General features: G+C 52.3%; 1 protein-coding gene across 3 annotated transcripts; it reads left to right on the top strand.

Annotated features, from left to right (window-relative positions):
- The first annotated feature begins 221 nt into the window (after positions 1–221).
- On the top strand, positions 222–27,479 carry SUPT5H (SPT5 homolog, DSIF elongation factor subunit). 3 transcript variants are annotated; one of them, XM_035023386.1, is made up of 30 exons: positions 222–308; positions 564–641; positions 5,231–5,396; positions 8,746–8,811; positions 9,354–9,365; positions 9,863–9,932; positions 10,049–10,117; positions 10,216–10,281; positions 10,533–10,563; positions 10,920–10,988; positions 15,785–16,036; positions 17,374–17,463; positions 17,573–17,643; positions 19,062–19,167; positions 19,414–19,507; positions 19,599–19,735; positions 20,202–20,357; positions 20,459–20,605; positions 21,429–21,575; positions 21,663–21,788; positions 22,652–22,736; positions 23,078–23,197; positions 23,280–23,382; positions 23,471–23,598; positions 23,701–23,806; positions 24,212–24,370; positions 24,487–24,655; positions 24,993–25,196; positions 26,894–26,989; positions 27,068–27,479. In XM_035023386.1, the coding sequence occupies exons 2-30, from the start codon at positions 567–569 to the stop codon at positions 27,209–27,211; spliced, it is 3,264 nt and encodes a 1,087-aa protein (XP_034879277.1). In that variant the 5' UTR covers positions 222–308; positions 564–566; the 3' UTR covers positions 27,212–27,479. The 3 variants fall into 3 exon arrangements, with proteins under 3 accessions (XP_034879277.1, XP_034879278.1, XP_034879279.1); XM_035023387.1 differs by having other exon boundaries at positions 233–301; XM_035023388.1 differs by having other exon boundaries at positions 307–325.
- Positions 27,480–27,518: the final 39 nt, after the last annotated feature.

Here is a 27,518-nt window from a genome sequence, read left to right as displayed (position 1 = left end):
CACGGCCTGGCACACGGCATTAGTAAATTCAAGCACGAATTCCTGGCTGGAAATGCGGGTCGGAGAAGGGGAGTACTTTAACCCCTCTTTGACCCTCCCAAGATGTCGACCCCATGCTCTACGTTAAGCTAGATCTGCCACTTTCAAGATGGCGTCCTGGAAGTGCGTCGCCGGAGATTAGCGCCGGAAATCTCGCGTTAGGCGAGGCCAACGGGTAGGTTCTCGCGAGAAGGCACGTCAGTCCCAACCAGGCGTCGTGTGAACAGCTGCTGGTACCGAAGACTGAAATAAAACCGGAGCGGTGAGGGGTGGGTCGGACGCCTAGGTAGCAGGACCGGGGGTCGCCGGGGCCCAGGGAGGCTTAGAGCCCGGATTCGGGGACACGGAAGGTGTAGCAGGTGGCTTAGGGGGTAGCCTTTCGGGCTCACGGTTGCCAGAACGAGGCTGCCGGAAGTGCGCTCAGGGATTTTTCTTCTCCCGGGAACTGGTGGGGAAACTGAGGCTGGGGTGGGGCTCCTGTCTGGAGGACGCACTGAGGCCGCCGTCTTTTCCTGCAAGAGCAGAAGATGTCGGACAGTGAGGACAGCAATTTCTCCGAGGAGGAGGATAGCGAGCGCAGCAGTGACGGCGAGGAGGCCGAGGTGTGTGGCTGGGACATGGTGGGGAGGCATAGCGCCTGGGGACAGGACCAGGGCAGAAAGGCCCCTGTGGGAGCTCAGAGGAGATCAGAACGAGCTCTGGCCTCTGGGAGCTTCCAGGCTGTTGGTAGTGATAGAGAAGTAGGTAAGCCTAAGTCAAGCAGAGGGACAGGTGCGGGAGGCCCGGGAGGCCCCAGGTACAGTGAAGTAACAGGTGATGTGTATAAAGAACCTGGCATATAGCAAGCACTCACTGTTAGTTTTTATGAAGAAGTGTGCTCCGTCATTTCGAAAATACATTTTTTGTGCCTACTGTGTATTAGGCACAATTCTTTGTCTGGGGGCTGCACCAGTAAACAAAACAGATTTTGAAAGTCTTCGCCTCTGTGATCGTAAATAAACATAACTGATAAGTATATCGTTTAATAAGGCAGAGGGTACCCTGGAGAAAAGTAAAGGGGAATAGGGAGTCTTGGTCAGTTTTAAATAAGGTGAGTCTGAGAGGGTGATGTTTGAAAAAAGATGTTGAGGGAGTGAGTCGTGTGGAGGAAAAGCGTTGCGGTAAGGGGAAGCAGCACGTGCAAAGTTGGGAGTTTGTCTGCATGTTGAAGAAATAACAAGGAGTCGAGTTTGGCTGGATCAGAGTGAGTGCAACAAAGAAGTAGCAGGAGCCAGATCATATAGGACCTTGAAGGTTCTGGTGAGGAATTTGTCCTGATTGAGTGCGACAGAGCCGTGAGAAGTTTTGGAGCAAAGAAGGGGTGTGATCCCATGTTTTGAAAGGATCACTCTGGCTTTGGATTTGTTTCAGGAACCAAATAAATATTTCCTGGGACATACCTGATTTTAAATATTCTGCTATTAACTGTTTTCTTCTTTTGTTTGTTTGTTTCTTTCTTTTTTTAAAGATTTTATTTATCTGACAGAGAGACAGTGAGAGAGGGAACACAAGCAGGGGGAGTGGGAGAGGGAGAAGCAGGCTTCCTGCCGAGCAGGGAGCCCGATGCGGGGCTCGATCCCAGGATCCTGGGATCATGACCTGAACCGAAGGCAGACGCTTAACGACTGAGCCACCCAGGCGCCCCTTCTTTTGTTTATTTCTGACTTATTTGTTGATTAAATGTTTGAGCATCTACTACTGTGTTCCAGATTCTTCTGGGTGTTGGAGAGAGTGGAGCAAGGCAAATTTTTGCTTTCACAGAGTTTACACTTAGTAGGCAACAGTTAACAAACAAACAAAGAGATGACTCAATGATTGTAGATGTCTCCTTTAACCTCCAGAAACGTAAACCAATTTTTTAAAGTTAGTTGCCAATACTTGTAAGGGCTATTTCATGTAAAAATCATGATTTTTCTGGGAAAGTGAGAGAAGCCAGCAACCTGAGACCCAGGATTGTTCTACCTAGCAGCTCTTTGCTCAAAAAGTATCAGCCTGCTGGAGAATGGGGAATTTTCTCCCAATTCCTGGGATATATTAGTTGCCATCTATCATCATGCCTACCTTATGGGGGATTTAAGTAAAGGAAAGATTTCATGTACTTGTGTCCTGGGGAATATCAGGTAGATAGAGAGTGCCATGGGTTTCCTTTGAGCTGTCCTACTTACTTTGGTTCTTTTCTTGACCTCTGTAGGCATTTGATTGTCAATCCTTGTGCTCTCTGGGGAGTCCTCAGCTTCCAGTGAAGAGTTGGAGGAATTGGGAAGCCATGGTGGGGCTGAGGCAAATGGGAGGATGCTAGGAAGGACTTTTGTTTCAAGCAGTAGCACTGGGTTCTTGGTCTCTCTGACTCATGGCTTCAAGGCATTGCTTGTGGTTAAATCCTGGTGGTAATGAGATCAGGATCCTGGGGTACTTTTCCTGGCTGCGACATCTGGTTTGCTATGTGCAAATGTCACTTACCGAACGCCACACCAGGCTCCTGACTCACCTGCTGGCTCGTCTGCTGTCACCACATGAAGCAGGTGGACAGTGAGACGCCAGCCAGAGATGGGACTACATAGGCTTTTTGGACAGCCAGAAGTTAGCATATCCTTGAAGGACCAGGCCCTGTAGAACGAAGAAGGTAGGGATGGCAGATGATGAGCCACTATTGGGGGAATGATCTGTTTCACCATTCGCAGCCCCAGTAACCTGCTCATTCATTCATTGAACAAGTGTTCCTAGTTTCGGTCATGTTGGAATCACTGGCTCCCTCATGGAGCTCTCTGTCTTGGGGTGGAGATAGTTTTATAAACAGATGGTTCCTTCAGGGGATTGTGAGGATGGACAGTGTAAGAGCACATTCAAGCCCCAAGATAACACAAAGATAGTAACGGGAGTCCTCTTCTCGGGGACTGGGGAGCCAGGTTTAGAGAGAGGGTTTTGCTGGGACTGAGCCAGGGGAATGATGACAAGGTTCCTTGAAATCAGGCTGTGGTCCTCTTGTGGTTTGAGTTGGTAAGATGTGGGACATTGTGGATTAGTCAGAATATGTACTAAACAGATCTTTCAATTGTCTTCTGTTCCCATCCCTGGACTGAGTGATGTTGGGAACCCAGCAGTGCCTGAGATAGCCTGGGCCCTGCTCTTAGGGAGCTCTCAGTGGTCAGGGCTGTGATGGAGGATGATATGCCTGACTTTGCTGGGGGCGGGGGATAGGCATGACTTCCTGGAAGAGGGGATATTTTGATTGAAGTAGGAGTGAGAGGCAAAGGAGAATAGCTTTTTTTTTTTTGCAGAGGACTAGCATGAATGCTGGATAGCACTGAGAGAGCATGGTACAAGTGTTTCATTGTGGCTGGGACCTAGCATTTGGAGGGGGAGCCCGAAGAGGCAGGATGAAAGGGAGAGGCAGTGAGTGTGTGTTTCTAGTCTAGGCTGCTAGGGAGCTTGTTCTTTACCTGAGAGCAGTGGGGAGCCATGGCCATGTTTGAAGCAGGGGACCAAATGATCCGTTTCATGTTTTAGATCATATTTAGTTTGCCAAGACTACAGAATATACTCTAGGTCGGGGGTGATGAGAGGTGCTTTTAGGTAGGAGAAGAACAAGACCTTAAGCCACATTGAATCATCATGAAGTTATTTCCTGTATAAGTTGCATGTCCTGTCTTTTGATTGGGTCACGGAGAAAGTTTTACTTTGGTGCTACTGTGTCTGAACACTTTTCTGAAATTTGCTTGTCTCCATGTTTATCAGGAGAACAGGCTTTTGGCTTAGAGCCTGCAGCCGGCAACAGTATCATGCTAGGACCTAATAATAACATTGTTTTGCTTTTATCTTTATGGTTATTTGTTGCTTGTGACAAGCTAAATTTGAAAATGTTTTTACTTCTGAACTATTTCAAAGTATGGAAAAGTTTCTCTGTTAAGCTAAATGAAAACGTGAGTGAATTTAAAGAAAATACCAGGTAAATGAATTTAAAGAAAATAAGTAAAGTGAATTTAAAGAAAATATCAGGAATATCAGGTAAATATTAGGTGAATTCACACTGATGTGAACTTGGCAAAAAAGCCTGAAGTAAGTGAAGAAAAGATTGGAGTTTGGGGAACACTGTTTTGTCTGGATCATTTCCTTTTGTGACTGGTTTGACAAGAGGGATTAGAGGCCAAGAGGCTGGGCAAGGAGCTAGGATTTAGAGGGCAGTGTCCCTGTCCAGACTAGGGGCTGTAGGGATGGGGAAGAAGGGACAGATTGGAGGGACAACGTTCCAAAAGCAGAAAGGCCAAGAGTTTGGTGCCTAATAGAAGCTAGAGGGAGCCAGCACAGGTCTGGGGGAAGACATTGAGGTCAGTGTAGGATGTGGTATGTGTGCAGGGCTCAGAGGACATCTGGGGGAGCCATTTGTGGAGGCTGCTGACACATGGGGGCCTCTAGTTCTGGAAGAAAGTGTGGACTGGAGACAGATGGGGTATCACCTGCAGAGACAGGATCTGAGGCTATGGAAGGTAAAGTGGTCCGGGGAGAGTGTATGCAGCGAGAAGCAGAGTGGGCCCCCGGCTGAAACCTGGGGACAGAAGCCAGCACTTGAGGGGTGAGCAGAGAAAGAGGGGAGTGCAGAGGATCAGCCAGAGAAGTTGGGGAAAAGCCAGGGTACTGTGATGTGACAGATGCCAAGGGAAGAGCTTTTCTCTAGCGACGGAGGATCAGTGGTGTGAAGTGTTTTGTAGGTAAGGAGTAAAGATGGTTCATGGAATTAGCAACAAGAGGCAGGCAATGACCTTGGGGAGCAGTGTGGACTGGAACTAGAGACGTCCAACAGCCAAGGGAGCAGATGAGATGGCCTAGGGAGTTGTAGGGTGGAAAGAGATGAGGGCCAAGGACCAAACTTCATGGAGCTACATTTACGGGCCAAGCGGAGGCTAGCAAGGAGCTCTAGAAGAGCAGGGGGTCTGGGCCAGCTCCCAGGTATTGGGTGGGTGGGTGACAGTGCTGTTACTGAGATAGGATGGCTAGCTAGAGAGAGGCCCAGCCAGGGGGGAAGGGAGTGTATGCAGAGCAGAGGGGGTTATTGACTAGCCAGGCAGAGCTGGCATCAGATTTGAGGGTGGGGGGGCTTGGTGTCTGGATTTGGGGGTACAGAGCCTTGGTGCCCCAACCCTACCTGACTCTCCAGGTGGAGGAAGAGCGGCGGAGTGTAGCAGGCAGTGAGAAGGAGGAAGAGCCTGAGGAAGAAGAGGAGGAGGAAGAGGAGGAAGAATATGATGAGGAAGAGGAAGAGGAAGATGATGACCGGCCTCCCAAGAAACCCCGCCACGGCGGCTTCATTCTGGACGAGGCTGGTACGTCACAGGGGTGTCCGGTGCTGAGCAGCAGCTGGACTTCCACCTTCGCTTCTATTTCTTGAATGTACTTTTTAAAAAAAATTTGGGTAAATGTCAAACCCACAGTAGTAGGATAGTGTGTGGAACCTCCGTGTCCCATCAGCTTGCCTCAAGAGTTAACAGCTTAGTACCAGTCTTGTTTTGTTTCTTCCTCCTCACTTCCACCCACTGCTGGATGATGTGAAAGCAAATCCCAAATACATAATTTTGCCCTGAAATATTTCTCTCTGTATTCCTAAAACATCAGTCCTTTTATTTTTTTATTTTATTTTATTTTTTTAAAGATTTTATTTATTTATTTGACAGAGAGAGAGACAGCAAGAGAGGGGGAGTGGGAGAGGGAGAAGCAGGCTTCCTGCCGAGCAGGGAGCCCGATGCGGGGCTCGATCCCAGGACCCTGGAATCATGACCTAAGGCGAAGACAGACACTTAACAGCTGAGCCACCCAGGCACCCCACATCAGTCCTTTCCAAATACAACCGTTATAGTACTGTCATCGTCCTTTAAAAAGCTTGAAATCTGTGCTCGTCATGAAAAGCTCCCAATGACCTAGACGTAGGCAGGACAGCGTCGTGGAGGCCGACAGGCCTGGGTCCCTCCTGGCCTGCCTCTGCTCTCTTCTCCATGTGGCCCTGGGGGAGTCGCTGTCCATCCCTTGGAGCCCCTTTTCCCCTCCGTAGAGCGGGGACAAACAGTCCTTCGTATTCCAGAAGGGATATTTTGAGGACTGGGGGGGGCCGAACACATAAAGTACATCAGGTAGATGGCAACCCAAAGCGATGTGCCCAGCCTAGAGGGGGTTACCTATCAACACTCTATAGTCCCATGTCACACCTACCGTTCTGTAAACTGCTTTTTTTACTTTCAGCGATGGTGGAGGAGCATGTAACGTAGCGTAGATTAAATGAGTTAAGTCATGTAAAGAAAGTTTTCTGAACAACTTTTGGCACCTCAGTGCTCAATAAACTTTAGCAGCTATCATCATCATCATTGTCATCATCCTGGAAATACCCATTCTTTTTCCCCCATGGCTACATAGTACTTTTTCCATAATCTGTTTTATTTGACCAGTGTCTTATTGGATATTGAAGTTTGTGTTTTTCATTATTACAAGCAGCATTGCTGGGAACACCTTTTTATGTACTTAGACACATAGACGCAAGTTATTTACCTAGATCGGGGGTTCTTAATCATAACCTTTTTTGTGCTATGGCTCCTTTGGCAGTCTGGTGGAGTCTGCAGACCCCTTCTTAGAACCATGATCTGAAATGCTGAGAGGGGAAAATAACAGGATTCCGAAGAGAACAATTATACTGAAATACGGTACCTAAATATTCACAGAATGTGTGGGCCTCATCATGAATGCATTGAAATAACAAGATTTAGTGGAGGGTCTGATAAGAGTCTAATTTGGAAGTAGCAATGAGTGCAAATGACATTTTGAGGTATCTGCAGCTGTAACGTGCTGGGAAAATATCAGAGTTCGCTGCTAAGGTTGTTGTGATTTATTTCCATTGTTTGTAATTGACATAAATATGACTTTTCAGTTAGAGATGAGTGAAAATGTAGTATTTTATCTGTCATGGAGCCCGAAGATTTTCTACATGGTAAATCCCTATAAGTCAGACTGTTGGGAAAGGGGATGCATATGATTTTAAAGACTTTTCGATGTCTGCAGCCAAATATTGGCCCCTGAAAAGGCCATACCCGATCCTCCCACCAGCCATCCATGAGGGCGCTTCTTCCCTACCCATGTAAAGGAGAATCCTTGGAATGCCATCCGCCGTTTTCTTGGGACCCTCTCCCCTGAGGGAACAGAGGGGCAGGAGATGCTCGGGACACTCCTGGTCCTCCCCTCAAAGGCTGAGGGGAGGGAGTCCTTTCTTTGAGAAGAGGTCTCAGATAGCAGAAGGGCCAGATCTAGAGAAGGGATAACACGCCGTGTGACACGGACTGGACTGCCAGGGACAAGCCCGTGTTGGGGTGGGAGCTTTGTCGGGCACTGCGTGTGGGAAGGCTGTGCAGCGGTGCCCGTTGACGTTTAACAGGCAGGGACCCTTTGATCCAGGAGTTCTTTTTTCGGAATTCACCCGACAATTAAACCCGCACAGGCGTGTAAAGACACGAGGCCAAAGACAGTTGCGGCAGTCCTGTTTTCAATTGTAAATGTCTGGTGACCTAAATGTCCACGTAAGGGCCTGGGAAAAGAGTTACAGGGCAGGTCATCAGATAGCAAATGAGGCATGGGCTTCTGTGGAAGCGCCCCAGGCTCGTAGGATTGTTTAGAAAAAGAGGAAGGTACCGAACAATGTGTTATAAAGTTGCATTGGGGCAGGTGGTGGTGGAGGGTTTAGACGCATTTCTTGTATATGCACAGGTGATCTCTAGGCAAGAAACTGGTTATGGAGTTGCCTCTGGGGAAGGAGACTGAGCTAGCGGGGGCTAGAAACGGGAGGGAGACTTCCCTGCACACTGTACAATCCTCTGAACGCTTTGGGTTTTTTCATCACGTATGGGTATCACTGTTCAGTTTTTAGTATAATACTCGCTACGTACGGAAGAGCATGAGTAACGTAGTGAAGAGGTCGGTGCATGAACCCTGGAGCTAACCTGATTCTCCGGGACCAGCTGAGAGTCTTGGGCCAGTTAGGTCCCCTTTCTGGGCCTCAGAGCCCTTGGTGGACAATCCGAACGGTGCAGGTACTGGAGGATTCGGTGAGGAGTCTGTGGCAAGTGCTCACAGCAGGCAGGGCACGCGGGACACTCTCAGTGAGCAGTAGGGTCACAAACCTGAGGGGATAATAACAAAACCAACAGATTGTGGATCGTGTCTTTAAAAAAAACTATATACTGGTCTTGATAGTTGGAGAGAATTTTTGTGTCTGCTTCTTTTGATCTGATTTTTTTTTTAAGTTTATTTGATTATTATTATTTTTTTTTAGTAATCTCTACACCCAACATCGGGCTTGAACTCTTACCCCAAGATCAGGAGTTGCACGCTCTGCTGACTGAGCCAGCCTGGTGTCCCTGTCCGGATTTTTTAAATGGACTTGTGGGTGGGGTCGGGGGAGGGATGGGTTTTAGAGCCAGGTGGGGTTGGAGCTGCCTGGGAGACGCGATCCTGTGGCCTGAAGCAGCTCCGTGGTATTGGGCGAGAGCCTCACTTGTGCGGGCGTCTCTGCCCTGTCCTCACCTGCAAGGTGCATGGTTGTCCTGCCCACCTCCCAGTGATGTCTCCCGGGAGCCACTGTCATGAGGTCACCTCTGCTGCAGCTGCCTCCCTGACCTCTTGGCTTTCCTGTTGCAGATGTGGACGATGAGTATGAGGACGAGGACCAGTGGGAGGACGGAGCAGAGGACATTCTAGAGAAAGGTTTGTGGGGTCCCCACCTCTGCAAGACCGCTTTGGGGTGTGACCGAGAGGGTCTTGAGAACCCATCCCCCACCCATGCCCTGCACCCCCCCCCCACCCTCCTCACCTCGCTTCTTTCTGTCGTTGCCAGAGAGACCAGCTCTGTACCCTTTTCCTTTTAGGCCCATGAGTTGGGGGGCGGGGGCTGTGGGTGGTGGGTGTGGTGGGAAGAGGACTCTGGGATCCCAGGGCCCCAGTGAATCCCTTCTGGGGGTTGTGGGGGGGTGGGCTCTGTCCCAAGATACCCCCCACTTCCTGGGCCAGTGCCCCCACTTCCCTGTTATTTTCCGTTTTGTGCGCCTCATACATTTCGGCTTCTCCCCCAACCACCTGGTGCCTGGCCTTTACTTTTGATTTTCAACCTTCCTGTGTCCCTCCCTTCCCCTTCCCCCAACCCATTGGTTGATTTCGCTGCTATAATTTGGCTCATACTTTGTCTGCCCTCGCCCACCACCACCACCACCACCACCACCACCACCACCACCTCCTCTTCCTCCAAGTAGAAGAGATCGAAGGTAAGAATCTGGAAACTGTGATTCCCCGACCCTCCTCCCGTATCCTGACATCTCCTTCCTGCCCACAGCACCCTCCCTCCACCCCTGACCCCCGTCTGGCCCTGGGGGCTCTGACTCATAGAGGGTCCAGAATCAGGGAGTTCTGAGGCCAGGTCTCTAGCCGTTGGCCTGGGAAAGTGTGTATGTGTTTATGTGTGTGTGTGTGGGCGTTGGGGGCTGCAGCGATGGGTGGGGTGGGATGGAGTTCAGGGCATAATTAGTGGCTGTGAGATGGGGAATGGCTGGGTGCCCTCACCTGTTGGGCCCTGTCCCCCCAAGTCTTTTTCATGAGAAGCAGGATTGCTGAGTAGGACAGAGTAGAGGGTGAGGGTTGGGGGTTCCTAGTGAGGTCTCTCCTGCCCCAGGGCCCAACTCCGGCCCTCTCAGCCCCCATCACTTCCTCCAGGCCCCTGCCTTTCACCTCCCCTTACTCACCCCATTTGCCCATTTTTCTGTAGCCTCCAATATCGATAATGTTGTCCTGGATGAAGACCGTTCTGGGGCTCGCCGCCTACAAAACCTCTGGAGGTAAGCAGGAAGGCGGAAGGGTGAGACTGGTTCCCAGGGGAGACTTGAGGGCAGGTCAGCCCACCCTTCTCTCCACAGCCTTTCATTCATGTTTACTTTCCCCCTTCACACCCCAGGGACCAGCGAGAGGAAGAACTGGGCGAGTATTACATGAAGAAATATGCCAAGTCGTCTGTGGGAGAGACGTAAGGGCACAGGGTGGGGGCAGGTGGTCCCTTTTCCAGAAGGGTCAGGGCTCTGACAGAGCATCACCCCCCCTTCCCAACTGCTATCCTCTTTCCAGGGTGTATGGAGGATCTGATGAGCTCTCGGATGACATCACCCAGCAACAGCTGCTCCCAGGAGTCAAGTAAGGGGGGATGGTGTGGGCGGGCTGAGATGGGGGAATCTTGTATTGGGGTGATATGTGTACACAGACACAGAGTGGTCGATGGTGGGGACTAGTGGCAGGTTGGTGCTCAACCTCTTCCTCCCGCTTATGGATGGAAGGATGGAGAAGGAGAGGGGGTGGAGGGAGAGGAAGGAAGATGGGTGTGGTGATTCGGGTCTTTCGTGATGAGGCCATTTCACTGAAGGGCTTCCTTTTCCTCTCCTGTCTAGGGATCCAAATCTGTGGACTGTCAAATGTAAGGTGTGTTCTCTGGGAGGCAGGGGAATAGGGGAGGTGGCCTTGTCAGGGAGAGCTCACCACCTTTCTGTCCTGGGTCTCCTTGGCATGTCAGTCTCTCAGTCCTGTCTCTGCCTCTTCATCCCCCACCTCCCAGCCCCCTGCCCTCCCCTCACTTACTCACTGTCTCCCACCCCTGTCTGTCTTGCCGCCCATCCCTCTTGCTCTGTACCTCTTCCTCTCCTGCTCTCTCTCTCTCTCTAGTGTCTTTTATCTTTCTTGCCTGATGATTCTGTCTGCCTTGCTGCTGTCTCCTGTCCCCTTCCCTGTGTCCGTCCTTCATGTCCTCATCTCTCTGAAGTCTGTCTCTCTTCTTCCAGATCGGGGAGGAACGGGCCACAGCCATTTCCTTGATGCGCAAGTTCATTGCCTACCAGTTCACAGACACGGTAAGTCGGGTAGGCAGGCAGCATGGAAAAGAGTGAAGCCCAGAGGGAGGGACAGTATAGGTCCAAGGGTACTAGGTGCCCGTTACATGAGCTGCTTTAGCTAAAATGATCCCTCCCTGGATTGAAGGGCTCTTCATTATCTAACAGAGGTGCCATCTTCACTGTCTTTGCATTCCTGGCGGGGTCACCGGCCCCTGTAGTCCTCCAGAAGTCAGCCTTCTTAGCTTCCTGAAGCTTTTCTAAGCCAGTTCTGCCTTTTCACCAACTCTGTTGGGCAACTGTCACTCTTTTACTGTTTGGGAGGACTCCTAGGATGGAACAGTGTGGCTGAGTGTGTCAGGGGACAGGCCTGTCAGGGGGAGAATTCCTTCCTTCTCTCTTTCATGCAGTCATCACATATCCGCTGAACCCCTGCTCTGGGCAGGTCTCTGCACTGGGAGGTGCTAAGGATACATTGGTGACCTTTCCAGAGCCAGTCCCGCCCCTTCAGGGCTCACTCACAGCACATAAAACATGAAGATGCTACATTGAGTTCACAGATCTTTCTTTAGACTGTGGGAGTTTGAATCCTGCCCCTGCTGCATCCTGTCCCTGCTGCGTCCTAGTCCTGTGACCTTGATCAAGCCACTTCCCCTTTCTGGGTGCCCTGCTTGCCCCTCAGCATCATTAGGATTAAGTAGCTTTAGACATGTCCAGCTCTCAGCCAGGACTTGTCCTGCAGCTTGTGTTCAATAAATACAGTTATTGTCGGAGGCATAATTGTCAGTTTGGGAACACGGGCAAACCCTGTGAAGGATATACTCAAAATTGACGAAACATGGAGCGAATACTAACCCTGTGCTGGCTGCTGATTTTCTCACTTAATAGGATCCGTGTTAGGCCGAGTGCATTGCTTTTACTTGCTGAAACAGTGGATGTGTGTCAGTGGGGCCAAGTGGATAGTTGTAGGATTTGCAGATCATTTGAAGTGTGCTCAAACCTCGATCATGTGTCCTGGGCAAAACACTAGTGACCATTTGAGTTAGGACTGATTATTGTTTTAGGTTTTGATGACCAAAGTAGTATATGTGTATTGTAGAAGGCCAACTCTCCCTCCCTGAGTCCCAGTTTTCAGAAGGAATTACTGTCGGTGTGTGTCTTTCCAGGTCATCTTCTCTGCAAGTCAAAAAATGTCAGTTTTATTTGTTTTTGGGTTTTTTTTGTTTGTTTGTTTGTTTGTTTTTCTTAAAGATTTTATTTATTTATTTGAGAGAGAGAGAATGAGAGACAGAGAGCATGAGAGGGGGGAGGGTCAGAGGGAGAAGCAGGCTCCCCGCCGAGCAGGGAGCCCGATGTGGGACTCGATCCCGGGACTCCAGGATCATGACCTGAGCCGAAGGCAGTCGCTTAACTAACTGAGCCACCCAGGCACCCCTGCTTTTGTTTTTTTAAATATTTATTTATTTGACAGAGAGACACACACACAGAGAAGGAACACAAGCAAGGGGAGTGGGAGAGGGAGAAGCGGGCTTCCTGCTGAGCAGGGAGCCCAATGCGGGGCTCAATCCCAGGACCCTGGGATTATGACCTGAGCCGAAGGCAGACGCTTAACGACTGAGTCACCCAGGCGCCCCATGTTTTTATTTTTGTTTTAAACAAAATGGTATTACATGATATATGTATTATTTTGCGGTGAGCTTTTTGTCAATGCCTTAATCATCTTCTCATGCCCAGTAAATAGAAGGTGGTTTCCATTTTCCGCTCCCACAAGCAATTCTGAAACAATTTAGTTGTTTCTTTTTTAATTGAGATACAATTTCCATACCGTAAAATCCAGGGTCATGGTGTATGATTTTTCTTATATGTTGCTGAATCCAGTTCTATTTTATTAAAGATATTTGCATCTGTGTTCATAAGAGATACCAGTCTGTAGTTTCTTAATGATGTCTGTTTTTGGTATCAGGTTAATATTAGATCCATAGGATGAGATGGGAAATGTTCCTGTTCTAGAAAAGAGTTTGTGAAGGATCGATGTTATTTTATTTTATTTTATTTTATTTTATTTTATTTTTTTAAGGGTCGATGTTATTAAAATGTTGGGTAGAGAGGATGTCTGGGTGGCTCAGTGGGTTAAGTGTCTGCCTTGATCAAGCCCCACGTCGGGCTTCCTGCTTAGTGGAGAGCCTGCTTCTCCCTCTTCCTCTTCTCCTCCCCCTACCGCTTATGCTATCTCTTTCTCTCTCTGTCTCTCTCCCTTGCTCTCACTCTGTCTCAAATAAATAAATAAAATCCTTTAAAAGAAATAAATAAAACGTTGGGTAGAATTCACCAGTGAAGCTGTCTAGTCCTGGCTGTGTGTGTGTGTGTGTGTGTGTGTGTGTGTGTGTGTGGAAATTTTTTCTATTGCTAATTCAATATCTTTACTTCTTGTAGGTCTATTCAGATTTTCTCTTTCTTTCTGAGTCAGTTTTGGTAGTGTACGTCTTTCTACAGAAAACATTCGTTTCATTGAGGTTATCTAATCTGTTGGTGTGCACTTGTTCATACTATTGCTTCATATAATCCTGTCAGGTAGGTGTTAATGTCCTTTTTTCCATTTCTGATTTTAGTAATTTGAGTCTTGAGTGACTTGAGTCTCTTGTCTCTTTCTTGGTCAAACTGGCTAAAGGTTTGTCAAATTTGTTAGTCTTTTCAAAGAACCAGCTTTTGGTTTTGATGGACTTCTCTAGTTTTCTGTTGCCTCTTTTATTTATTTGCACTCTCATCTTTGTTATTTCTTTCCTTCTGCTTGCTTGGGGTTTAGTTTTACTTTTCCTTTTTTTTTTTCAAGATTTTTATTTATTTGACAGAGAGAGAGAGAGTGAGCACAAGCAGGGGGAGTGGAAGGCAGAGGCAGAGGGAGAAGCAGGCTCCCCACAGAGAAGGGGGAGCCCGATGTGGGACTCGATCCCAGGACTCCGGGATCATGACCTGAGCCAAAGGCAGTCACCCAACCGAGCCACCCAGGCGCCCTTCTTTTCCTTTTCTAGTTTCTTTCTTTTTTTTTTTTTTAAGAGGAGGGGAGGGGCAGAGGGAGAACGAGAGAGAGAATCCCAAGCAGGCTCCATGCCCAGCACAGAGCCCGACGTGGGGCTCGATCCCACAACCCTAAGATCATGACCTGAGTGGAAAGCAAGTCGGACGATTAACAGACTGAGCCACCAGGCGCCCCTCCTTTTCTAGTTTCTTAAAGGTGAAAGGTTGGGCTATTGATATGAGACTTTTTTCTTTTTTTTTCTTTTTTAAAGATTTTATTTGAGAGAGAGAGTGAGCGAGAGAGAACATGAGCCGGCAGAGGGAGAGGGAGAAGGAGGCTTCCCTGCTCGAAGGAGGCTTCCCGCTGAGCAGGGAGGTCAATGCGGGGCTCGACCCCAGGACCCTGGGATCATGAACCAAGCCGAAGGCAGACACTTAACCGACTGAGCCACCTAGACGCCCCTAGACTTTTTTTGTTTTTACAGCTGTAAATTTACCTCTAAGCACAGCTTTCTCATGTTCCGTAAGGTTTAATGTTTTTGTTTTCATTCATCTCAAAATATTTTCTAATTTCCCTTGTAATTCTTAGGTTTTTTTGTTTTAAAATATTTTATTTTTAAGTAATCTCTGCACCCAATGTAGGGCTTGAACCCACAACCCCGCGATTTAGAGTCGCACACTCCACCCATTGAGCCATCCAGGCGCCCTGTAATTCTTACTTTTAATCCATTGGTTACTTGTTCTATTTCCACATAGTTGTGAATTTTCTAAATCTGTTACTAATTTCTAATTTCACTCCCATGTGGTTGGAGAATGTATCTCATATGATTTCAATTCTTCTACATTTGTTGAGACTTAACTTAATGGCCTAACATATGGTTTATCCTAGAGAGTGTTAAGTGTGCCCTAAGAGTATGCATTCTGGTGTTATTCGACAGATTTCTATCTGTAGATGTGTGTGAGGTCTAGTCGGTTTATAGGATTGCTCAAGTGCTCTGTTTCCTTGTTGATCTTCTATCTAGTCCTATCTATTTTTGAAAGTGGGGTATTGTCCCCAGTTATTATTGGTGAACTCTCAGTTTCTCCTTTTATTTCTGTTGCTTTTTGCCTTGTGTCTTTTGAGGTTCTGTTGTTAGGTTCATAAGTATCCGTACTTGTATCTTCTTAAATGATTAAACCGTTTATCAGTATAAAACATCCTTGTTTGTCTCCAGTAGCTTTTGTCTTAAAGTGTGTTCTGTTTGTTATTAGTGTAGTCATTCCTGTTTTCTTCAGTCCAGTTATTTTTTACACATAGTATACGTTGTTTACCTTTCTTTCTTTTTAAAGAGAGAGAGCATGCTTGCAAGGGATTGGGGAGGGGCAGGAGGAGAGAGAGAATCTCAAGCAGGCTTCACGCCTAGTTTGGAGTCCAACGTGGGGCTCGATCTCACAACCCTGAGATCATGACCTGAGCTAAAATCAAGAGTCGGACACTTAACCGACTGAGCCACCCAGGCGCCCCTATGTTGGTTACCTTTCTGTGTCACTACATAGAGATTTGTTACTTTTTAAGTGCTACGTTATATTTCGTGGAATGATTATGCCATAGTTTAACAAATTCCTCTTGGGGGCATTTACAAACGTCCAGTCTTGTTTGTTTGCTGTCATCAATAACTCTGCCATGGATATCCTTGTGTCCGGGTCGTTGCACGAACATTTCTGTGGGATGAATTCCCGGAAGAGCGAGCACTGTGGTGGCAGCGGTAACTGTTCGGGGCATTCGTGTCTCACTGTCCCCTGCCGTGGGCTCGGCCCTGCAGCCCCTGCAGATTAAGTCAGTGGTGGCGCCGGAGCATGTGAAGGGCTACATCTACGTGGAGGCCTACAAGCAGACGCACGTGAAGCAGGCCATCGAGGGTGTGGGCAACCTGCGGCTTGGCTACTGGAACCAGCAGATGGTGCCCATCAAGGAGATGACAGATGTGCTCAAAGTCGTGAAGGAGGTGGCCAACCTGAAGCCCAAATCCTGGGTCCGCCTCAAGAGGGGCATCTATAAGGACGACATCGCCCAGGTGCCAGGGCTGGGGGTGGGGCAGGGTGGCTGAGGGGCTCGTGGCGGTCACACTCCTGCTCCCCTGTTCTGTCCCCCCCCCCTTTTCTTTTTATCATTCCCGGCCCCTTCCTAGTTCAGAGAGCAGACCTCCACTCAGGTTAGGTGATGCAGAGCCTAGATTTTGTTGGGAGCACACAGGATTGTGTGTGTGTTCAAGGCATACTGAGTAAGATCTGAAGGAGGTGAGGGAGGGAGCCTTGTGGAGGTCTTGGGAAGAGTGTCGCGGCAGAAGACACAGCGTGCAAATAGGCCCGCCCTGGCTGAAGCAGAGGGTGCGAGGGTGAGAGCGGCAGGAGGTGGGCTCAGGGAGGGGACTGCGCCGGTGGCCCATCATAGGGCTTTGGCTTCTACTGGAGGTGGAGGGACACAGTGGGACTTGGATTTTATTTATTTTATTTATTTTTTAAGATTTTATTTATTTATTTGACAGAGACACAGCAAGAGAGGGAGCACAAGCAGGGGAAGTGGGAGAGGGAGAAGCAGGCTCCCCGCTGAGCAGGGAGCCTGATGTGGGGCTCGATCCCAGGACCCTGAGATCATGACCTGAGCCAAAGGCAGACGCTTAACTGACTGAGTCACCCAGGCGCCCCGAGACTTGGATTTTAATAGGATTACTCTGGTAGCTTCACTGAGAATAGACTCCTGGTTCTCAAGCAGGGGCAATACTGTCCGCAGGGGACTTGTCTTGGTTGTGTCAAGTGAGGAGGGAGTTGCTGTAGCATCCAGTAGATAGAAGCCAGGATTGCTGCTAACGTCCTGCAGCATAGGGGACAGCCCCCCACAACAAAGAATTACCTGGCTGTCAAGCCCTGGGCTGGACCGGATGGGGCCACAGGAGCACGGAGACCAGCGAGGAGACTGCCGCCATAGTCCTGGTGGCAGGTGATGGGACAGGCCCAGGGTTGCAGTAGGGAGGAGGGGGAAGAGGTCAGAGCTGAAGACAGAGCTGACAGGAGTTGCCGGCACACTGGAGATGGAAGAGGAAGGGAGAGTCCAGAACAACTCCCAGGCGGTGTGCCAGAGCAGAGGGAATGATGGAGGGGAGAAGCAGGCTTGGGGACCAACAGGAGGTTAGTTGTGGGTGGACGAGGCTTGAGGGGCCTTTCAGATGTCCGAGGAGAGGTGTCAAGCAAGTAGTGGGTATTGTGCTTCAGAGTTGAGGCGAGACAGGCTAGAGAGAATGTGGAGAGGTGTCTGCAGTGTGATTTCTTCACCACCACCCCCTGTCCTGCCCTTCCTGTGTCTAGGGTTGGGGAGGGAAGGCCAGGGCCCTCCTGACCACCTCCTTCTCCTCAGGTGGATTATGTGGAACCCAGCCAAAACACCATCTCCTTGAAGATGATCCCCCGCATTGACTACGACCGCATCAAGGCCCGCATGAGCTTGGTACTGGGGGGTCGCCCTGGAGCTCACGGGTGGGGAGGATGTTTGATCCTTGCCGGTGGCCGGGCCCTCCTCCTCCACCCTTCCCACCCACACCCCCTTTCCTCCACAGAAAGACTGGTTTGCCAAAAGGAAGAAGTTTAAGCGGCCTCCACAGAGGCTGTTCGATGCCGAGAAGATCAGGTGAGTGCCCCTGGGGCCTGGCCGGGCGGGGTCCCCTGAGCTGGGATGCAGGGCGTGCCTCTGACCCATCCATGGTTTGCTTTGCGAGTGGTCAGCTTGGCAGCACTGCCTCCATCAAGTTATTGAACGTCCCTGGGCCTCTGGCTTCTCTGCTGTAACCACCAACAGTGACGCCCCCTGCCTCCTGGGGTTGTCGTGAGAGATGAATTAATGCGCACGTGTACCCAGAATAGCACTTGGCCCCAGGATCACGGACTGAAATGGGATCTCTTGGCACGTCAGGCTTTGTGAGGTCTGTTTCCCTGACCTCCTGATGCCCGGATAGCGGAGGTGGGGCTCCCGAGCCCTTCCCCGTCAGGGTGTGTCCCTCGCCCTCTGCCGCTGGAGGGAGCTTTCGAGCAGCCCAGTGAGCCCAACGTTCCGGGGCTAGCCAGAGGCCTCCCGATGGGGAGGGCGGGAGAGGAGGCGATGCAGGAACAGAGCTGCTGGTCCTGTTCTAGAATGCCTCGTGAGCCACCAGATGGTTTTTCATTCCTTTAAAGGGGGATTACAGAACGCATTCTGAGCTGCATCCCAGGACTTGGCTAGTACTTCACATGCCCGAATTAGGCCCCCTTGCCCCCCTGCTCTCCACCTGACTGGACCTCCTCTTACTGAGTGCCCTGACCTGCCCCGCAGGTCAGCGAACTCAGCACGCCAACGAGAAGAGGATTGAGTGGCAGGAGGAGCTCGGCCTGCTCCCCCATGCTCCCTTTTTTGGGACTGGGGCAGGCTTTCCCTCCTCACTCTAGAAGCGTGGGCCAGAACTCTGTCCACCACCCCACATGCAGGGCCAGGAGAGTTAGGGCATAGGCTTGGGAGTCCCATCCCCCGAATTCGAATCCGGACACAGACCAACCTAACCATGAGGTGTGCCCCGTGCGAACCTCACTCCCTCATTTCCCTGAGAAATGTGGGTCATGTGTGATGTCAGAGGCTTTGGGGAGAAGGTCCGTGAGGTGTGTGGCCAGGCCAGGCACAGGCTGAGTGCTTCATGTGTGAACCATTGGCGCGCTCCAATGCTGGGTCCAGCTACTATTCACCGAGTGCCCCTGCTCTAGGGGAAGTAGCAGTGAATGAAAAGTGTTAGACCTCTGCCCTTCAGGAGCTGCCATTCTGGTTGGGGAGACGCATTAAACAGTAGCTCATCAGAAGTGAGGTGCACTATGCTGCGCAGTCAAGCAGGAAGAGAGCGCAGCGGAGTGCAGGGAGGAGTCTCTGGGCTCAGGACATGTCACTTGGCCAGGAGGGCACACGGTGGGATGGGATGGGGCAGCCATCCTGTGATCCTTCCCCATCAGCCAGCAGAGGAGCCTGAGGGCCAGCAAGATTCTCTTCTTAATCCCCCTCCCAATCTTCTCTCCCCCACAAAATCCCAGGTCCCTGGGCGGTGATGTGGCCTCCGATGGTGACTTCCTCATCTTCGAGGGGAACCGTTATAGCCGGAAGGGCTTTCTGTTCAAGAGCTTTGCCATGTCTGCCGTGGTGAGGGTCCCGGAGGGCATCTTGCTTACCATGCTGGGAAGCAGGGAGGCCAAGTTTTCTCTCCCTCCTTCAGTCCAGGCCCCAGAGCAGTGGGTTATCTGGGTCTGTCCTGGATAATCTTCCAAGTCAGGAGTGTAGGAGCGTCCCTAGGGAAATAAATCTCACCATCTCCCTAGCCTGCTCAGCTGGGCTGTGACACCGACCTTTGTCTACTTCCTTCTTTTTCCCTTGTCTCCTGGGGCTCAGATCACGGAGGGTGTGAAGCCCACGCTCTCTGAGCTGGAGAAGTTTGAGGATCAGCCGGAGGGCATTGACCTTGAGGTGGTGACTGAGAGCACAGGTACTTGGTCCCTGTTGGTAATTCAGGCCAAGGAGGAGGGGGCGGCTCGTGGCGGGCCGCCCCCAAGTCAGCCACGCACCTGCCCCTGCAGGGAAGGAGCGGGAGCACAACTTCCAACCTGGGGACAATGTGGAGGTGTGTGAGGGCGAGCTCATCAACCTGCAGGGCAAAATCCTCAGCGTGGATGGCAACAAGATCACCATCATGCCCAAGCACGAGGACCTCAAGGTAGGTGCCGTGCTGCCCGTATGTGTGTACTGGGCTGAGAGCACGGTGTAATTGTGGGGTAATCCAAGGTGCTGCCTGGTTTGAGTTTGCTTTAAGGGCGCATGTGTCTGGGTCTTTGTGTCCGTCTGAGGGTTTGTCCGGGCTAGCACGGTGTGTCTGGGGTGAGGCTTTCTCCGGAGAGGCCTGAGGAAGTGTCTAGTCTGTGTCATATGTTTTGGGGACCGGCTTTCTGTGTGTGGAGTAAGGGGTATCCGGGCTGATACCCTTAGTCTGAGGTGAGCTGTCTCTGGGGTAGTCTGAGGGTTGTCCAGGCAGCCTACAGGAGTCTGTGGTTGGGTGCCCTGAGCCTGGAGTGGGTCTTGGCAAGGTCTTTTCTGTGAATACGAGTGGCTTCTGGAGACGGGGAGGTGGGCAGGATGTGGTTGCTTCCCTTCCCCGGCTCAGCGTGCCCACACCCAATCCCCAGGACATGCTGGAGTTCCCAGCCCAGGAGCTTCGGAAGTACTTTAAAATGGGGGACCACGTAAAGGTGATTGCTGGCCGATTTGAGGGTGACACAGGCCTCATTGTGCGGGTGGAGGAGAACTTCGTCATCCTCTTCTCTGATCTCACCATGCATGAGGTAGGTGGGGGGAGGTGGGGAGCAGCGTGGAATGTGCCAGGACCAGACCCAGGCCCAGCGGCTGCTTGGACCCTGCTTTACCCCTTTCCCATTTCCCACAGCTGAAGGTGCTCCCCCGGGACCTGCAGCTCTGCTCAGAAACGGCATCGGGCGTGGATGTAGGGGGCCAGCATGAGTGGGGGGAGCTGGTGCAGCTGGACCCTCAGACCGTGGGTGTCATCGTGCGACTGGAGCGGGAGACCTTCCAGGCATGTGTGTCGTACTCAGCGGCGGGGCTTCCTTGTGGGGGTCTCCCTCTCCCTCGAGCTCCTCATCCTGGGAGGTGGCGGAGCGTGGTGGCCAAGAACCCAGACTGCTCTGGGGGGCCGATTGAGCTCTGTCAGCCAGGGTTGGCTCTGTGGTGTCGGGCAAGTGGCATGTCATTTACCCTCTGTGTGTGTTTTGTGCCCTGTAAAATGGAATGGTAGCATGTACTTTTGTTATGACTAAGGCCCTGAGATCAGGTGCTTGCTCAAGGGCTGGGGGCTGCAGGTGCCCTCCTCCCCTCCATCCGTACCCTGTGGACGTGGGAGTCAGAGCCTGATGCTTAGGACCCTGGACTCTGGATTCATATCTTGGCCCTACTGCTCCATGCTGTGTGACCCGGGGCTAGGGACTTGCCCTCTGTGGGCCTGAGATTCTGCCCTGTGTAAAATGGGAACCGTGACCACATCCATCTCAGAGGGAAGTTTTGAGGCTTCAGTGAAACCTTGTGTGAAGAATTTAGTAGGGGGCCTGGCACACAGTGACGGGTAAACATTATGTTAACATCTACTCCTGCACCCATTTCTCAGGTCCCTGGTGCTCATTCGAGATGGAGTCTCCTCCTGAAAGGTGTTTTGGAATGATTGGGAACATTTTTGTTTGACCCAGTGCCTGGGCGGTGGTGCCCCGAGACTGCCAGGGGGTGTAGACTTCTGCAGAACTTGAGGCGGTCTCCCACAAGGAAAGATCATCCCACCTTAGGGAAGCCCTGCTCTATGTCACCCCTTTCTACTCTCACGGCTCAGCATCCTCCCCTCCGTCCGTTAGGTGCTGAACATGTATGGGAAGGTGGTGACCGTCAGGCACCAGGCTGTGACCCGGAAGAAGGACAACCGCTTTGCCGTGGCTCTGGACTCGGAACAGAATAACATCCATGTGAAGGACATCGTCAAGGTCATTGACGGCCCCCACTCAGTGAGTATAAGCTCTTGCCCGTCGGCCCCACCTGAAACTGCTGGGGTGGGCCACAGCCCCAAGAGTGACCATCCTTTCCCCGTCCAGGGCCGGGAGGGCGAAATTCGCCATCTGTTCCGCAGCTTCGCCTTCCTGCACTGCAAGAAACTGGTGGAGAATGGGGGCATGTTTGTCTGTAAGACCCGCCACCTCGTCCTGGCAGGGGGATCCAAGGTGAGGCGGGTGCAGTGGCAACCTGGCTCTTGGGTTCCTGGCCTTCCCCGGCCCTAGCAGTGACAAGAATGGGCTTGTGGGGGATTAGGAGGGCAGATGTCAGGCTCAGGTCCTTGGCAGGGTTTACTGGGATTCCAGGCTTTTTACCAAATCATTCATCCATTCAGTTTTTTTGAGCACCTGTCCAGGCTAGCAACTAGAGCTACAACAGTGAATAAGATGAACGTCTCTGCTTTTCTACAGCTGCTAGCCCGGAGATGAACAAATCAGTAAATACAGACGTTGTACAGCGTGAGGCGAGGTGATGACAGGCACCACGAAGAAAAGTAGAATAGGATAGGGAGAGAGAGAATCATGGGGGGCTGCTGCTTTAGATGGAGAAGGTTCAGGAAAGGCCTGCTTGAGGTAACACCTGCACAGAGACCTGAATGAAGGGACCCAGAGCCGCGTGACTGTCTCTGGGGAGCAGCAGATACAGATGAGGTGGGACGTGTGGGAAAGCTGTACAGAACCACGTCTCAGGAAATGAGGCCCGGGCTCTGGGGAGCTGGGACCAGGGAGTGGTCCTCACAGCCTTGTGCATGGGGTGAGGAATTCTCCTGATTTGCAATCTTTATATCACCGGGGCCAGAAAGCCCTGGCCAGGGGAGAACCGGGCCTCTTCATTGACCAGCCCAGAGTGGCCTCGGGGCGGCAATTTCCCCAAAGGGAAATGGAGGCATCGTCACTAGAAGGAGGGAGGGATGGCCGCCAGGCCAGTTTAAGCAGGAACTGTTCCCAAATGGAGGCAGGCAGTGGCATGGGAGCCGGGAGCCTGTCCCCCAGGCCCCTGCCTGACGGTTCACTTCTCGTCCCTTCCCTAGCCCCGAGATGTGACCAACTTCACAGTGGGTGGCTTTGCCCCCATGAGCCCCCGGATCAGCAGTCCCATGCACCCCAGTGCTGGAGGTGAGGGGGAGTTGGGCAAGGATGTGTCTGGGGGGCTGGGGGAGGGCAGTTATTCAGCCCCCACTCTGGGTGCCTGCTCCGCTGGCCTGGCCATGATGGGGTTCAGGGCTCACAGAGACCAGGACCCTCCCCCACCGCGGCCCCCAGTGGCAGGCCAGGGTGGTTGTGGCAGTGTCGGGGCTCTGGCGGGGGCTGCCCGGAGGAAGCTCCTAAACCAGGCGGTGTGCGTTGGGAGAGTCAAGCAGGTGGAGAGGGGGCTCGAGGGCTCTCTTGTCTGTGGACATAGCATGGGAGGGGAGGACATGGCCCTGGGGACTGCTGACGTTGTCCTTCCTCCGCAGGTCAGCGCGGTGGCTTTGGCAGCCCCGGTGGCGGCAGCGGAGGTATGAGCAGGGGCCGGGGGCGGAGAGACAACGAGCTCATCGGCCAGACTGTGCGCATCTCCCAAGGGCCCTACAAAGGTGACCTTGAGGGCCATATTGGAGGCCTGGGGAGGGGCACGGTGGGGACCGCACCCAGCCTGACCCCCCGTCTCCTCACCAGGCTACATTGGTGTGGTGAAGGACGCCACCGAGTCCACAGCCCGCGTGGAGCTGCACTCCACCTGCCAGACCATCTCTGTGGATCGTCAGCGGCTCACGACGGTGTACGGGCCGGGGCAGCGCCGGGCCAGGCGGGGGGTTGTTAGGTGGCGAGAGGGGCTTACTCATCTCACTGGTTCTCTGTGTCCACAGGGGCTCACGGCGCCCGGGAGGCATGACCTCAACCTATGGGCGGACGCCCATGTACGGCTCCCAGACGCCCATGTATGGCTCTGGTTCCCGCACACCCATGTATGGCTCTCAGACCCCTCTCCAGGATGGTGAGCATGCCCTGGGGGACGGGGACGAGGGCTGGCGTGGCGGGGCCTGGAGACAGGGCAGAACGGACAGACATACACATCTGTCCCATTCTCTCATTTTAGGCAGCCGCACCCCGCATTATGGTTCACAGACACCCCTGCATGACGGCAGCCGCACTCCTGCTCAGAGTGGGGCCTGGGACCCCAACAATCCCAACACGCCGTCCCGGTGAGGATCAGGGGTGGGGAACAAGGTTCCCTGATCCCGTATGTGTGAGTGGTTATGCTGGGTGTCTGCGGGATAGAGGGGTCTGTACGGCCCTCCCTGAATTCTCTGCTCCCAGCGCCAGGCTGCTCACATGCGAAGGGGTACGTGGGGCTGGGGCTGGTGGTCAGATCTTCAGTCCCCACCAGACTAGCCTGCTGCCGTTAAGACCTGGGCTCAGAGACAGATTTGTGTGCTCTAGGTCACGTGATCAGTTGTGTGCCCTTGGGCAGGCAGCCTTGTCTCTGCCTCCCAATGAAATGGAGGCCTCTGGATGGGGCTGTTGTGAGGTGTTCAATGTTATTCTGGAAGCATTTCCTACATCGTTGTGATTACCAGTCATTCTCAACAGACTTCTCTCTCCAACAGGGCCGAGGAAGAATACGAGTATGCCTTCGATGACGAGCCCACCCCGTCCCCACAGGCCTATGGGGGCACCCCCAACCCCCAAACACCTGGCTATCCTGACCCCTCATCCCCACAGGTCAACCCTCAGTATAACCCACAGACGCCAGGGACGCCAGCCATGTGAGTCCACTGGGGCTGACCCTAATCAAACGTTGCCCAGACCCTCTGTGCTGCTGTTATCTTCTTCTCTTCAACGCTGTCCCCAACAAATGTCCTTTTTGTCTTTGACTCTCCAGGTACAACACAGACCAGTTCTCCCCCTATGCCGCCCCCTCCCCGCAAGGCTCCTACCAGCCCAGCCCCAGCCCCCAGAGTTACCACCAGGTGGCGCCAAGCCCAGCAGGCTACCAGAATACCCACTCTCCAGCCAGCTACCACCCCACACCCTCTCCCATGGCCTATCAGGTATGGGTGAGCTTGCATGCCCTTAAGGGTGGTGGACTAGGGGGCGCCAGGGTGGCGCAGTCGGTTAAGCGTCTGACTCTTGGTTTTGGCTTGGGTCATGATCTCGGTCTTGAGATCGAGTCCCGAGTCAGGTTCCAAGCTCAGCAAGAAATCTGCTGAAGTTTCTCTCTCCCTCTGCCCCTCCCTGTGCTCGCACGCTCACTCTCGCTCTTTCCTCTCTCTAAAATAAATAAATTTTTAAGAAAAAGGGCGGTGGGCTAGGATGGGCCTTCGGCCTATGTGGACAGCCAAGGTAGAGGAGCTGTTTGCAACAACACTGTCCCCCTTTCACCCACAGGCCAGCCCCAGCCCGAGCCCTGTTGGCTACAGTCCGATGACACCCGGAGCCCCCTCCCCTGGTGGCTACAACCCGCACACGCCAGGCTCAGGCATTGAGCAGAACTCCAGCGACTGGGTAACCACTGATATCCAGGTGAAGGTGCGGGACACCTACCTGGATACGCAGGTGGTGGGGCAGACAGGAGTCATCCGCAGCGTCACAGTAAGTGGGGCCCAGGCCGGTGGGTGGGCAGGTGTCCTCTCCTTCAGGGTCCCCAAGCTCTGTGGTTACTGGGTTTTTGCTTTTAACCACCTAAACACATTTCCACTACTCTGGGAAAGCAGGGTTGGAAGGGCTGGCCTGCAGGGCAGGGGTTTCTCCTCGGCCTGGAGCAGTGACTGGCGCCCAGGAGCTAGATTACACTTTAACATAGTCCTCTGAGACCAGTTCCGTAGCACGGACTGAGCGTTCCTCTGTGCCTGGCTTTAGCTTAGCGCTGGGCACCCCTACCCTTAGCATTCCCCCTGCTCCAGCATTACTGGCCTTTCCATTCCTCACCGTCCCCGAGTTCCCTGCAGCCTCAGGGCCTTTGCTCATCACTTCCCTCTGTCTAGAACTCTCTTCCTTCCACCCTTTTTCTAGTAAACTACTACTCATCCTTCAGGGAAGCCTTTGAGCTATCTCAGATCTGTCCTCTTATAAGTCTGTGTAATTTTTTTCATGTTACCTACCTGCTGCCTGAAAGCTTAAAGTTTACTCAGGGGGTGATTCTTTGGTTACTGAGCCTGTATTTCATTCCTAAGTAGTCCTAGTTCCTAGATGAGGGACCAATAGCCTGTTGGCCTTCCAGTAAATATTATTTGAATTAATTAATTAAACACCAGAGTCTAAAACAGCTCCAGGCCTTGCCCTCACATAGCTCACATTCTAGTTGGGGAGGCAGACATGTCCCCAAGAGGGAGAGCCTGAGTGACCACAGAGCTGGGAGACAGGAAGCCCCAAGGGCAAGGGGAGCTATGGGAACCTAGAGGAGGCACCCTTACTCAACTTTGGAGGGGCTCGGGGGGTGCTTACTGGAGAAGGAGGCGTCTGCATCGAGACCTGAAGAACGAATAGGAGTAAGCCAAGAGAAGTGGCTGGGGAGGGGGTTAAGTGTGTTACAGAAAGAGGGGACTTGCAAAGGCCTGGAGGTGAGGGAAAGCCTGGTACATCTGGGGAGTTGAAGTATGTTCACTGTGGCTGGAACATAGAAAGCCTAGGGGGGGAGGTGAGTGAAGGCCAGAGAAGTGACTGGGTCAAGTCACGTGGCAGGCTGGGGACCTTGGACTGTGTCCTGAGGAATCTAAGCAGGCAGAGCAGTGGTGGGATCAGGTCTGTGGTTTGGAATTAACTCACCATGTTGCTCTAGCAGGGATGGATTAGGGGGATGAGACTGGGGGCTGGGAGCCCTGGGGGAGGTCAGGCTAGCCTGTAAGGCTGTGAGGAAGAGAGGAGGGGGGGAGGTGGCAGAGACCTTTAGGAGGCCAAATGATCACACCTCAGAGCTGGAGGTTGTCGGTGAAAGCTAACATGACGTCAGAGCTCCGTCCAAGGACTAGGGACTGTGAGGACATCCCTGAGATACGGGTGGGCCCAAGAGGGGAAAGATGAGACCCACTTGGGACATGAAGAGTCACGTGCCTGAGAAGCAGTCTCTTTTGGCCTAAGTTAGCTTCATTCTGGTGCTTCCCATGCTGTCTGGTCACCCTGCCCCCACACACCACACGCCCAGGAATCAGGCCCAGCTTTTGGCTTTTCTTGCCTGTATCACCTTGGGAAAGCGACTTGTAAGAATGAGCCCTGAGCCCATGGCCCCTGAGTATGGGCAGCAGTGCCGCACTGGAAACAGGCCCGACTGACCAGGCTGTCCCTACCCACAGGGAGGCATGTGCTCTGTGTACCTAAAGGACAGTGAGAAGGTGGTCAGCATCTCCAGCGAGCACCTGGAGCCCATCACCCCCACCAAGAACAACAAGGTAAGGGGGGGCCAGGGGACGTGGGGGCCCTAGGCTGCTGACACGGACCCTGACCCCGTGCCTGCCCCCCCTCCCCAGGTGAAGGTGATTCTGGGTGAGGATCGGGAAGCCACAGGGGTCCTGTTGAGCATCGATGGTGAGGACGGCATCGTCCGCATGGACCTTGATGAGCAGCTCAAGATCCTCAACCTCCGCTTCCTGGGGAAGCTCCTGGAGGCCTGAGAAATGCAGGGCGGGTGGACTTTGGCAGATATCTGGCAGATGGAGAGTGTCCCTCCTTCCTTCCCTGGCCCTTGGCTCTGACACAGGGTCTGGGGCCTGGACTAGGGCTAATCTGGTTGTTCAGGATTTCCTTTCTGGGTTCCTATCTCCCTCCCTGATGTTCATAGGAATCAGAATAGAGTCTGGGGGAGGGTCCCCACCTTCTGTACCCTCTCTTCCCCAGCTTGCTTTTGTGTTATGGTCTTTCAATAAAAAGCTGTTTGGTCAAGGGTGTGTGTCTGTGTTTTGTAAGTGGGGTCATTTGCAG

The sequence above is a fragment of the Mirounga leonina genome, unplaced genomic scaffold (assembly GCF_011800145.1).
Source record: "Mirounga leonina isolate KUSES-001 unplaced genomic scaffold, KU_Mleo_1.0 Mir_177, whole genome shotgun sequence".
Lineage (NCBI taxonomy): Eukaryota > Metazoa > Chordata > Mammalia > Carnivora > Phocidae > Mirounga > Mirounga leonina.
The sequence above is the reverse complement of the archived record's forward strand: the minus strand, read 5'-3'. Positions and strand labels throughout refer to the sequence as shown.